The sequence below is a fragment of the Chelmon rostratus genome, chromosome 15 (genome assembly GCF_017976325.1).
Source record: "Chelmon rostratus isolate fCheRos1 chromosome 15, fCheRos1.pri, whole genome shotgun sequence".
Taxonomy (NCBI): Eukaryota; Metazoa; Chordata; class Actinopteri; order Chaetodontiformes; family Chaetodontidae; genus Chelmon; species Chelmon rostratus.
The window spans coordinates 19,817,138-19,829,162 of record NC_055672.1 but is presented as its reverse complement, the minus strand read 5'-3'; the positions used below and the strand labels follow the sequence as shown (position 1 = coordinate 19,829,162).

The 12,025-nt window shown below is 43.3% G+C and overlaps 2 protein-coding genes across 2 annotated transcripts; one reads left to right on the top strand and one right to left on the bottom strand.

Annotated features, from left to right (window-relative positions):
* The first annotated feature begins 863 nt into the window (after window positions 1-863).
* On the top strand, window positions 864-6,329 carry LOC121618571 (ADP-ribose glycohydrolase ARH3-like). The gene is made up of 6 exons (XM_041954079.1): window positions 864-1,707; window positions 3,354-3,450; window positions 3,592-3,799; window positions 4,755-4,942; window positions 5,131-5,231; window positions 5,806-6,329. Exons 1-6 carry the CDS (start codon window positions 864-866, stop codon window positions 6,195-6,197), a joined length of 1,830 nt encoding a protein of 609 aa, XP_041810013.1. The 3' UTR covers window positions 6,198-6,329.
* Window positions 6,330-7,590: 1,261 nt separating this feature from the next.
* On the bottom strand, window positions 7,591-11,746 carry LOC121618879 (b(0,+)-type amino acid transporter 1-like). Its single transcript, XM_041954513.1, has 6 exons — window positions 11,051-11,746; window positions 9,237-9,370; window positions 8,352-8,481; window positions 8,134-8,258; window positions 7,928-8,015; window positions 7,591-7,821 (listed from the first exon to the last, which is right to left on the bottom strand). The coding sequence occupies exons 1-6, from the start codon at window positions 11,744-11,746 to the stop codon at window positions 7,591-7,593; spliced, it is 1,404 nt and encodes a 467-aa protein (XP_041810447.1).
* Window positions 11,747-12,025: the final 279 nt, after the last annotated feature.

Below are 12,025 nucleotides of genomic sequence, written 5' to 3'. Positions count from 1 at the left end.
AATCACTTGCTACTGAGTGGATGATTTGGCTGCACGAACTGTGCAGTCTAGAGGACTTTAACATCATGAGATGCCTGAAACCAGTGGACTTTGGAGAAACAACCACGGCACAGTTACACCATTTCTGTGATGCAAGTGAAGTTGGCTATGGGATAGTGACCTATTTGCTGTCACGCAGTGTGCACTCACAAGTACACAGTGCTTTTGTCATGGGAAAGGCTCGGGTGGCTCCACTTAAATCTGTTACCATCCCTCGTATGGAGCTCACCGCAGCCACTATGGCAAGTCGCATTGATGTCTTGTTTAGGAGAGAGTTACACATGGATCTTCAGAATTCTCTGTTCTGGACGGACAGTGCATCTGTGCTCAAATATATCAAGAATGAGACTTTCAGGTTCAAAGTCTTTGTTGCCAACAGGGTCTCAGAAATTCTCAAAGTTTCACTGTCTGCTCAATGGAGGTATGTGGACACGGCAAGCAACCCAGCAGATGTGGCCTCTAGGGGCTTGAAAGTGGATGCATTCCTCAAAAATTTGACATGGGTGTCAGGTCCACCCTTTCTTTGTCAACCTGAGAGTGTGTGGCCTGTTAATCCTGAGGATGTTCATCAGCTTCCATCAGATGACCCGGAGGTCAAGAAAGCTGCTGCAGTGAATGCTGTCCAGGCGAGAGAAGAGGTTGATGCTGTGAGTCACATGATCAGTTATTTTTCATCTTGGACTGGCTTGAAAAAATCTGTGGCTTGGATGCTGAGATTCAAGAACTGGCTTTTGACTTGCTGCCAGAAGAGGAAACAGTTGAGCATAGAGCTTGCACAGTCTGACTTGGATGTAACGCAACAAGGATGTTTGGTGGAAAATGATATGGATGTGTTTAAAAGGAAGCCACTTCCATGTTGTCTGTCAGTGGAGGAGCTGGAAAAGGCTGAACTTGAAATCATCAGGTTCTGCCAAAGGAAGAAGTTTCCAGAGGAGTTTTCCAGGCTGCTGAATGGCAAAGGTGTGAAGGGGTGTAGCCACATCTATAAACTCTGCCCACTGGTCGAAGATGGTCTTCTGAGAGTTGGTGGTCGACTGAGCAGGTCGTCTATGCCCATGGAGGCTAAACATCCCATAATACTGGCTAAAGACTTCCATATCTCAGACATTCTTCTGAGGCATATTCACCAAGAAGTGGGGCATGGTGGTCGTAACCACATGCTAGCCAGACTGCGGGAGAGGTATTGGATCACAGGGGCTAGTACAGTCATACGAAGAGTTCTGTCTAAGTGTACCATCTGTCGAAGACTGAATGCTCAGCCTGTGTCCCAACAAATGGCAGATCTGCCTACTGAAAGAGTGACTCCAGATGAGCCACCGTTTACTCGCGTTGGAGTAGACTATTTTGGACCGTTTGAAGTGAAGAGCAGAAGGAGTGTTGTGAAAAGGTATGGCGTTATCTTTACTTGCCTGGCCATACGTGCAATTCACATTGAAGTGGCACCTTCGCTGGACACTGACTCCTTCATAAATGCACTCAGACGCTTTATTGCAAGACGAGGTCAAGTCCTGGAGCTGCGCTCAGATAATGGAACAAACTTCATCGGAGCAGAGCGTGAGCGATTGAGCAGTGGAATCAGTCTCGGATCAATGATGCACTACTTCAGAAAGGAATTAAATGGACCTTTAACCCTCCAGCTGGCTCGCATCATGGAGGACCTTGGGAGAGGTTAATCCGGTCTGTGAGGAAAGTCCTCAATTCTACCTTGAATGTGCAAAACCTGGATGAAGAGGGTCTTCATACGGTTCTTTGTGAAGTGGAGTCCATCATCAACAGTCGTCCAATTACCAAAGCATCTACAGATCCAAACGACTTGGAAGCACTGACACCAAACCACCTGTTGCTGTTGAGAACCTTACCATCTTTACCACCAGGAGTCTGCCTGGAGGCTGACGTGCATGCTCGCAGGCGATGGAAGCAGGTGCAATATATGGCAGATTTATTCTGGAAAAGATGGGTTAAAGAATACTTACCACAACTGCAGGAGCGTCAGAGATGGTCCAGAGTGAAGCGCAATATTGAACCTGGAGATATAGTGCTTATCATGGACAACACAGCACCTCGAAATTCCTGGGTTATGGGAAAAGTCCTTCAAACCTTTCCAGACAGAAGAGGATTTGTGCGTCAGGTGCGGATTAAGACAAAGAGCAGTTGCCTGGATCGTCCAATAACAAAAATCTGTCTACTACAGGAGGCTGAAGCTGGATGAGGAGCAGCTGTTGAACATTGTGACACTTTGACCCCCAGCTTGACTTTGATTTTGACTGACAAACTTGCCACAGATCGAAGACTAAAATACTTAGACTGAGCCTAAATGTTGGCCTGATTTGACCTTACTGACCTTTGACTCAAGAAGAAAGAAGATGGAAGACAATATATGTGCTATGGACTTTGAGTATTAAGTTTCAATTCTTTCATGTCTCCTATTAATATGTGGGTAATTATTATGTGTAATAACTTAATAATTAGGGGCTGGAATGTAGGAGCCATGAATGAGTTTAAGGGTTTTTCGAGGTGTGTTGGTAGAAATGTTGGTTTTGTTATTGTTTTGGTTTGTGTGATTCTGTTGATGAGGGAATATGTAGGTCATGTGGATATGGGCGGGGATGTAAGTTAACATAAGCACCTGCTCACCTTTTCTTGGGGAGTGTGTGGCTAGAGAGTGAGGGAGGGTGAGCAGGGTCGCCGTATTTTTTGTTGACCGCTATTTCCTTGATCACTGTGATCACTTTAATTATGAGTTTGTGCACGATATAATAAGTTGATCATTCTTTTTCGTAAATAAAATTGTAAAATATATTTTTGGTATTTCAGTGATTTTTTCCGTTAAGCGCGTCAGACGATTGGAAGGCCCAACCTCAGCCTCTCAGCGACTCTTTGTTCTTAGAAGTCGCTATACTCACATTCCTGATATGAAACGTGGGCAGTAATCTGCATCATTACAGTTAAACTGGGCCTTACCAACACATGTTTTTAAAATCATGCTTAATTCCTAATGACCTCTATCAATGTACTGTACCTCAACTTACTGCAAAACGTCAAAATAATGAAAAATGGCAATGAGTAGCAGGTAGCCAGAACCCAAAGTAGTCAATTCAAAACTGAGAAAACCAAGCTGCACTTCACTTTAAAGAAAATGTGGCCAACACATTTTACTCCCCAAGACACTACAAATGGGATCAGTTGATTTCTTCAGGACCACTAAGACACTAAGACACTGTAAAACTCATCAGACTTCTGAAATACATGTGTTGTGATGCAAGGTGTTTTTGTGCATCATGCAATGTTTGTATTTCTGCCCTTGTGTGTGTCAGGTATCCTGGAGTACAGTGACGACACGGCAATGGCACGCTGTGTGGTCCAGTCTCTACTCACCCGTGCTGGCTTTGATGAGCAGGATATGGCTCGCAGGTACACAGGACGCACATTGCTGACACTAATAGCTCCTCTGCAGGGTTTTACTGTATTATGGTGCTTGGGAAAATAGATTGAACGTGGCACTTGCAAACATACGCACACACAAATTGAAGCAATGGTGTCTCACCTCTTTAGGTTTGCTAAGGAGTACAGTGCATCCCCAGGCCGTGGCTATGGTTCTGGAGTGATCCAGGTGTTGAAGAAGCTGTCCTCCCCTCAGCTCAGTGACGTGTACCAGCCAGCCAGGGACCAGTCTAATGGTCGAGGTTCCTTTGGGAACGGGGGGGCCATGAGGGCGGCCCCCTTCGCGCTGGCTTTTCCTGATCTGGCTGATGTTAGAAGCGTGAGCAGTGGGTATCCCCTGGGAAAAACCCACACCTGTGGTATCATGCATGTTGAAGCTATGTGCATTCTATGAATTGCCATGTCTAAAATGTCAGTAATGCTGTAGCATGTTTGTGCAGGTTTCTGCTGTTTCACCTGCACATTTTTGACCAAAGAAGCTGAAATTAATGATTTGCAGCTATTATGAATTGCTATAATTTAAGTGGGCAAGCTTACTAAGTTTTTACACTAATAGAACTGTTTGAACAGGTTTAAATGCAGGTATAGAACACACAAAATAGTTGGAAATTCCATTTCCTAAAGTTTCATTTGTTTTGTGACAATGATTCCTAATTTGCTGTTTGTCTTCAGTGCAAATGAAAATATCTAGGCAGAGTCATTTTGTAACCTCAGTTCCAGTTTTTTCCATGGTCGAAAACAAAATATGTGACACCTTTTAAATGAATAACACTTGAAATAGCACTTGAAAAAAAAATTAAATACCAAGGCAAAGTCCAGTCCAAGCAGACCACAATGTCCTTAATCAGGTAAACGCTAAAAAGTAATTCTCGTCATTCATCAAGCCTCAGATAAATTAAGTGATGGAAGTCAGACTTGAGTTATGTGACTTCTTCTGCAGTAGTCTTGTCTTTAGCTGTAATCTCTGCTATAAAACACTTTGAGAAGAATCAACTCAAACAAATTTATTCAGCCAGTGGAAGTAGCAGTGTTAATATAATGGAGACGCTGACACTATGACATATGACACAGAAGTTAGCTAACTGTGGTCAGGGTTTTGTTGTGGCTCTTCTGTGGTCAGGAACAACGACAGGCTGCAGACAAACTTGCTAAACTTGCAAACTTGCTTGTAATAAAGTAATCACTTCTGTAGGAATCAACACAAAAATAATGTTGATGTTTATAAAAGTATTTTGCATATGTTTTTTTTAATTTTTATTTTCCATTGTCTTCAGTTTGCCCGTCTGGGAGCCATGCTGACCCACTCCTGCTCTCTGGGTTATAATGGGGCTGTGCTGCAGGCGTTAGCTGTGCACCTCTCCCTGCAGGGGGCGCTAGACCTGCCTCAGCAGTTCATCAGCAGGCTAATCACAGAGATGGAGGAAGTGGAGGACAATGAGGTGGCACGCAATGATGCCAGAATGTGAGTATCACATGAATAAAGGCACCAGAACCAGTCATGTCTGTCTGAGGAGGTCAGAAACATTTTGGGGTTCACTGTCAGGAAACAAGAATAATCATGAATATATACAGAACGATATGGGGCAATGTCCAATTTCGGTTTTATTGAGAGTGTTGTCACTTTTCTTTTAACATTTTGCTTCTGTCCAGCCTAAAAGAAGCAGACAAGCCGTTCTGTGAGCGCCTCCACAGAGTGAGAGACCTGATGGACAGGAGCAAGGTCAGCGTAGAGGAGGTCATTTCTGAACTGGGTCAGTATCAGTTTATCTTTGACTTTATCTTGACTTGTCATTCAGGTTTTGATGAGGCTGCATCCATCCATCCTTTTCTGTCCCTCCATTGGCTGGTTCTAACACCAATGTTTTTATATGCGTTCTGTTTTTATTGTTACTACCTAAGGCCAAAAGCAATTTTATCACTGAGCAGTCTGCCATGTATTTTCTCATTCAATTATCATTTGGTCTATATTATCTCTGAAAACAATGAAAAATGCCCATCACAGTCTCCCAAAGCCCAAGGTGATTTATTCAGCTTGCTTGTTTTGTCCACCCATCATTCCAAAACCCCAAAATATTCAGTCTACTATCATTAAAAAATATCAAAGTTTCCACATTTGAGAAGCTACAACCTGTGAATTAACATGCAGGCACTTAAACGATTAATAAAATAGTTGACTCTCAATTTCCTGTTGGCTGACTGATGAATATATAACCAACTGATTGATTGAGCTACATCTAACTCTTATGATCAGGCATTATAAAATTCTTTTTTCTTCTCTGGGAACTTCTTTGTCTATCACTCAACATTTCCTGTCTTTCCCTCCAGGTAACGGCATTGCGGCACTCCATTCAGTCCCCACTGCCATCTTTTGCGTCCTCCACTGCCTGCAGCCCCGGGAATGCCTTCCAGAGAACTATGGCGGCCTGGAGAGGACAATAGCGTACAGCCTGGCCCTGGGAGGGGACACAGACACCATAGCCTGCATGGCAGGGGCCATCGCTGGGGCCCACTATGGCATCGAGGCCATCCCTCAGTTGTGGATAAAGTGCTGCGAGGGGGCGGAGGATGCAGACATAAACGCAAAGCGACTTCACATGCTGTACCACCAGTCATCACAAGGAGGCGGGACTGGGACAGGGGAGCAGAGCTGTGGAGACGCATCTGAAAGCCAGTCAAACGCTTCTAACGGCACAGAGAAGAAAACTGGAGCTGAATGACTTTTCAACTGGAGTTTCACAAAAGGACTCATGAACACACACACACAAATTACACACATGTAAAAAGAAATCCCTTTCTGTTTTCAGACTGTGCTGTTAACTGGGAACCTGTGATTAAGCGCAGGCTATTTCAATATTATTATTTTAGCTGTCAAAATGGCTCATTTTCTTTCCTCGTCCTAATTGGATCAGCACATATTGAGAACCCTACGCTTATTTTTTAGAAAAGGACATATTTACTTTAAAGACTAAGAAAAGAAGCTGTTTGTTTGGCAACAGAATAATGAAGCTGAACAAATGAAACCATGAAAGTGTCACCACACGGACGAGATTGACTGCATGATGGGTCATACAGATAATCAGTCTGTGTATGCATACATGATGCACACACACACACCCACACTTCCCTTCCCTGCTCTTTCCTGTCTTGTGTTGAACAATCTTTTGTCATGTGAAAGTTGCACTATAAATTGGCCATGTCTTGTTTTATCCTTTTGGAGGATAACAATTATTTAATAAACTTTTTTTTTTTAAATCCACATAATCTGTATGAGTGTTTATTTTAGATTTAAGACCCAAGAAGCAAATTTGTCCCAGGTTGGTCAGCTTTGGCATTTTACTAATCTTGTGGCCCAGTTGAACTCCTAACTTACAGACTGTTGTTATTAGAAAACAAGGAGTCTCAAGTCATGCTACTGGCTCTGTGAAGCTCTAGTCACAATGTTGCACTGAGCTAAATGCTAAGGTCCACATGCTAATAAGCAAATGTTTAGCAGGTGTAATGTTTACCAAATTGCTGGCAATCCATCCAGTAATTGTTGAGAGGCAAGCTTTGTGTTCCTTTTATAGTTTTACAAAGCACAGTTGTCATCATCATTTTATTGAAATCAAAAGTTCACATGCAGCTCTGTAAAATCGTTACATGTAGTTACACCTCCATAGCTTTAAAGAAGTTAAACAAGGCACAGACAGAAATAAATATTACGGCAGCATTTGGTCTGTGGTGCTTTTTCAGTCACGGTCTGTGCTACAGGGGCTCTTTTGCTCCCCTGAAATCATTATGTCTTATCATTCACAAACACATTAAATTGGAAAATTGTTCGTCATGTTGCAAAATTAGCTTGAAGTCTATTTTTACACATCTCTGATCAGTATTAAGTGCACCTGTGCAAAAAAACACAACACATTACAGACTGCTAGAATTTAACACCCACCTTTTTACAGGCATATGGTGGATACCTGCACCCGCCCTACAAATGGTATATCAGTATGTGAACAGCAGTAGAGAGAAATGGGAGGTGATGCTAATTAACTGCAAACTGCAATACGTCATGGATCATAGCAAAAATAGTGTAGTTATAAAAGCACTAGCAAAAATGGAGAAACTCCCAGATCACACGTTTTTCTCCGTTGGGGCGACCTCTAGAAACAGCTGCAGGAAAACTGTTAACTTGGTCAACAGTCCTGGGAAGAGCTTGTAATGGATGAAGGGTATGTAGAGTATAGCGCCGCTGAGGATAAATAAAGTCACATAGAGGTATTCAATCTGAGGATCGTCTATGATGGGTGCCAGCACAAGGAATATTGCCGCAATCAGGACCAGTATGGGGAGTATAATGGGGACCTGTGGAGAGAGGAAGAGATGAGCTCAAGCAAAAAAAAAAAAAAAAAAGACAGAAGAAATGTGTGTTTATGATAGTGGTGTTTTGGAAATTGTGAGTGGCACTGACCTTGTATGGCCTGGGGAGCTCCGGCTTCTTGATCTTGAGGTAGAGGAGTCCAGACATGGTGAGGGCATAGAAAAACCAGGCAGTGAAACTGACAACAGTAATGAAGAAGAATGTCAGACAAATACAAACAGGTTGTACGTCCTTTATCAAAGTAATAAAGAAGAAACATGAATATTAAATACATGCAAAGCAGACACGGCTTTCACCTGAAGAAGTTGACAATACTCTGGAAGTCTCCAGGGATCAGCACCACCAGAGAGACCGCAGTGGTGAAGATCAGGGCTGGAGATGGAGTCAGTCTGCGGACGTGAGCCATGGCCAGAATATGTGGCTACAAAACAAACACAAGCATGGGTGAAACTCCGTGACAACCATCTTATACTGAACAACCTCACGTATGTTCATAAGATAGAGATGTTCCCACCAAGTGGCCTTCCCTGGCAGCAACGTAGCACATGCGTCCACCACTGAAGAAAGTCCCGTTCAGCGAACCGAAAGCAGACAGTGCTGCAGCCACGGACATGATCCAGCCCCAGCTCCCTAACACCTTATTCCTGTGGAACACGGGTGAAGTTTTCAGTACAGCTACAACAGCATCATTTCCAGCTTTCAAAAAGCCACCTGCTGCAACTTGGGTTCATTATTCAGACTCCTTTTATTGTTCAGAAGGCTGTTCATGATTCCTAAACTCTCTCTGATGCTCTGACCTCATTATCTGACTTTTAACAGTGCTGATGCCGAGTTTATACTTCAGAATTTAAAGGAAATGCATGGTTAGCTTTCTGGATGTGCTTCCCCTCCATGCTGACGTCAGAGGCAATTAAAAGGTCTTATTAGATTAAAGGAGAACTCCATCAATTTTGCACTTCAAAGTCTGTTCACAGGTCTGCCAGTGTCAGCTGGGGCTCAACACTACAAATTTAAAACAAAATCTCTGGGTGTGGAGTCAGAGAGAAGCGAGCTCACCAGTCCTCTGTAGCCCCGCTCCTTATCTCTGCTTGAGGCTAGAGTCTCGAAGCTACATAACCCACCCCCTACGTAACACACCTGACTCTCAGGCCGAACTGTAGGTGGCCCAGTTGTATTGTGGGTGATGTAGACCCCAGGTTTTGACAAAGAAGAAGTATGCATCTCTGGTTCTGCTGCACGAGTTTTGTTTTTTTTCCACAATGTCATAGAGGCGGCAAATAGGTGGAACAGTCTTTGAACACCCCTTTAAAATGAACAATTTCAGCACCAGAAAAAGAAGGTGGAACTGTCTGCACCTGTCTACCTGAATCTGTGACATCAGCAACAGGTGCTGCCTTACCCCCAGGTTACTGCTACTGCGTTGGAGGACATGAGCTCCATAGGTGTCATCACTGTCAGGTAGCTCACATTCACCAGCAGATATAAGAAAGTCACCAGAGAAATGGCTATGACAATCGCCCTGGGAAGATTCACCTGGAAGAAAAAAGGCAGCATCATTCTTACATCCTGGTCAGTATGTAAACACCTGGGGCTGAACTACACCTACAGGCTGAAACCACGTACTGACACTGACACTGTCTCTATGCTTTCCCCAGCAAAGTCTTTGAAATTTCAACCCCCTCGTTTTCTGCAAACGTTTCCCAATGGAGCACCTGTGTGTCGACTCTTTGTGCAGCATGTGCAACTTAACAAAACTGTTGGACTGAATGACACACTACTACTACTACTATTACTGTAGTCCCACTAAATTATCTTGTGACAGTTGAATGAACATCAATTAAAAAAAAGAATAATTCACAGTGTGAGAGATTCAGTTCATTAAGCAACAACAAAAGTGCTTTAAAGGAGCTGTATTGAAGCATTTTAGTAATAGTCCACACGAGCACACACGCTGTAGTCTTCTCAACATTTTCATAGATAACATATGCACATTTTCACCTCTGGTCTTATTATCTGCTCTGGGACATAGTTCAAGTTGGACTCTGGCATAAGACCAGAGTCCTTGATAAAAAGCCATTCCTAGCGTGACACTGCGGCTCTGTGTAAAATCCAGTATCCCTCCAATTATGGTTAATGTCAATGCCAGGTCCTTGGCCACCAAGAAGACCATTTGGATTCCAAATCCAGAAACCGGACATTTAAGGTGTTGACTATGGCAACAACCTGTATAGTCACAGCTGCAGCAGACCTCGCTATCAGCTGAGGAGGATGGCAGTCTGTGTACAAGAGTATCTGTCAGCAACTCTGCGATGCTAATTGACATTGTGGCCTTGCTGAACGGCTTCACAACCAGGATGCGAGTGAACGCTGCAAAGAGAGCAGGACATGAGCCATAGATCCTCAGTATGTAGATGAGGTCCCCACCAGATTCAGGAATGACTGTCCCAAGCTTGGTAAAGCACAGCGCTGCAAACATAACTACAACTCCTGAGTGAACCCAGATCAGCAGATTTGCTCCAGGGACACGTGTACTGTATACCAGATCTTTTCATAGTTCCCGAAGCATGGCCGTCGCCAGTCAACCCAATTTCCTGCTTCATTTTCAGGGCTTGAGGTCCTTTGTCCTCCATGTCCATATACAGTAAATTAAAAAGCGCAGGATGAGACACCTTTGTAGAGGACACGCACAGATAAAGAAGAAGACACCTGGAGACTGCGATCTACGCACATCAGATTGTTTGGCAAAACAATAATTGGATTTTGCTACGATATTAAAGCTTTATACAGTAAATCCAGTTCTTTTCTTTAATTTATCATGCAATCCTCCAGCGCATCTGGACATTATTATTATTCTGGGGTCTCTATTCTGTTCCCCAAACACCGACCACTCATTCTGCAGTTAGTTATTTGTTAATATTGTTATGAACACTGAGATAACAAGCTGAGATAAGATGCATCATCTTAAAAAGGAAGTGTGCGGGAGAAGATTGGGTGTGAATGTAAATTTCTTGTTCTGTTCAATGAGCGACTGATTGCCCAACAGAATCAATAAACAATGAATGACAAAAAAGATGTAAGACTTACAATAAAGATTAGATAATTCAGAATATAATAATAATAATAATAATAATAATAATAATAATAATCTCACAGTTTAATATTTGCAAAAATAATTTTGTAATTTATGAATAGCAAACAGCGAAAAACTCTTACTTTGGGATGTTTCACCTCCTCAGTTAAATAATTCAAAGTGTTCCAGCCATCATAGGACCACAAGCCCTGATAAAAAGCAATGCCAATTGAGCTGACACCAACATTTGTTCCCTGAAAGGAGTTATCAAAGTTCTCAGTGTGTCCTTGGAAAAGCATCACAACACCTCCCAGTACGATCACTGCCAGTGCCAGCATTTTGACCGCCGTGGAAACCACCTGGATGGCGGTGGACAAGCGGACGCTCAGACAGTTAACGACAGCCAGCACCATGATGACTCCTGCAGCCACCAACTTCACCACCAGCTGTGGAGGGGTGCAGGCGTAAAAGGGGGCCACAGCATATTCAGCAAAACTCAGAGCCATTCCTGTAGTGCTGACAGGCCTCACGACGATGATGTAGCTGAAGGCGTACACGAAGGCCACCACTTTGCCGACTGTCCGCAGAATGTAGATGAACTCTCCTCCAGACTCTGGCATCACTGTGCCAAGTTCAGCATAGCAGAGTCCCGCCAGCATGGATAACAACCCACAGAGAGCCCAGACGACAAAGCTGGCCCCGGGGCTGCCGATGGCATACAGCACAAACTGGGGGGAAATGAAAATCCCAGATCCTATAATGGTACCTGCGATGAATGACACAGCCCCTACAAGCCCCACTTCCCTCTTCAGACTGAGTCCCTCTTTGTCACTCTCCATTGTTTGAGCTGGCATTTCCTCAAAGACCGGCACAGTGTGATCTGGACTTGCACATTCATGTTTGTAGATTAACTGCTCACTGTTATGTAATGTTGGAGTCAATAATACCTTTAAACGCAGGTGTAGTGTTGGTCTATGTCTTGGACTTTGCTCATTATCTCCTTGCCCCTTAAACAATCACGTTTCTCCTTTTACAGCAAAAATTCATTTACAACAAATACTGTAAAAGTAAAATAAACCTTTCAGAAAATCAGAAACTGAACTAAAATGATATGATAA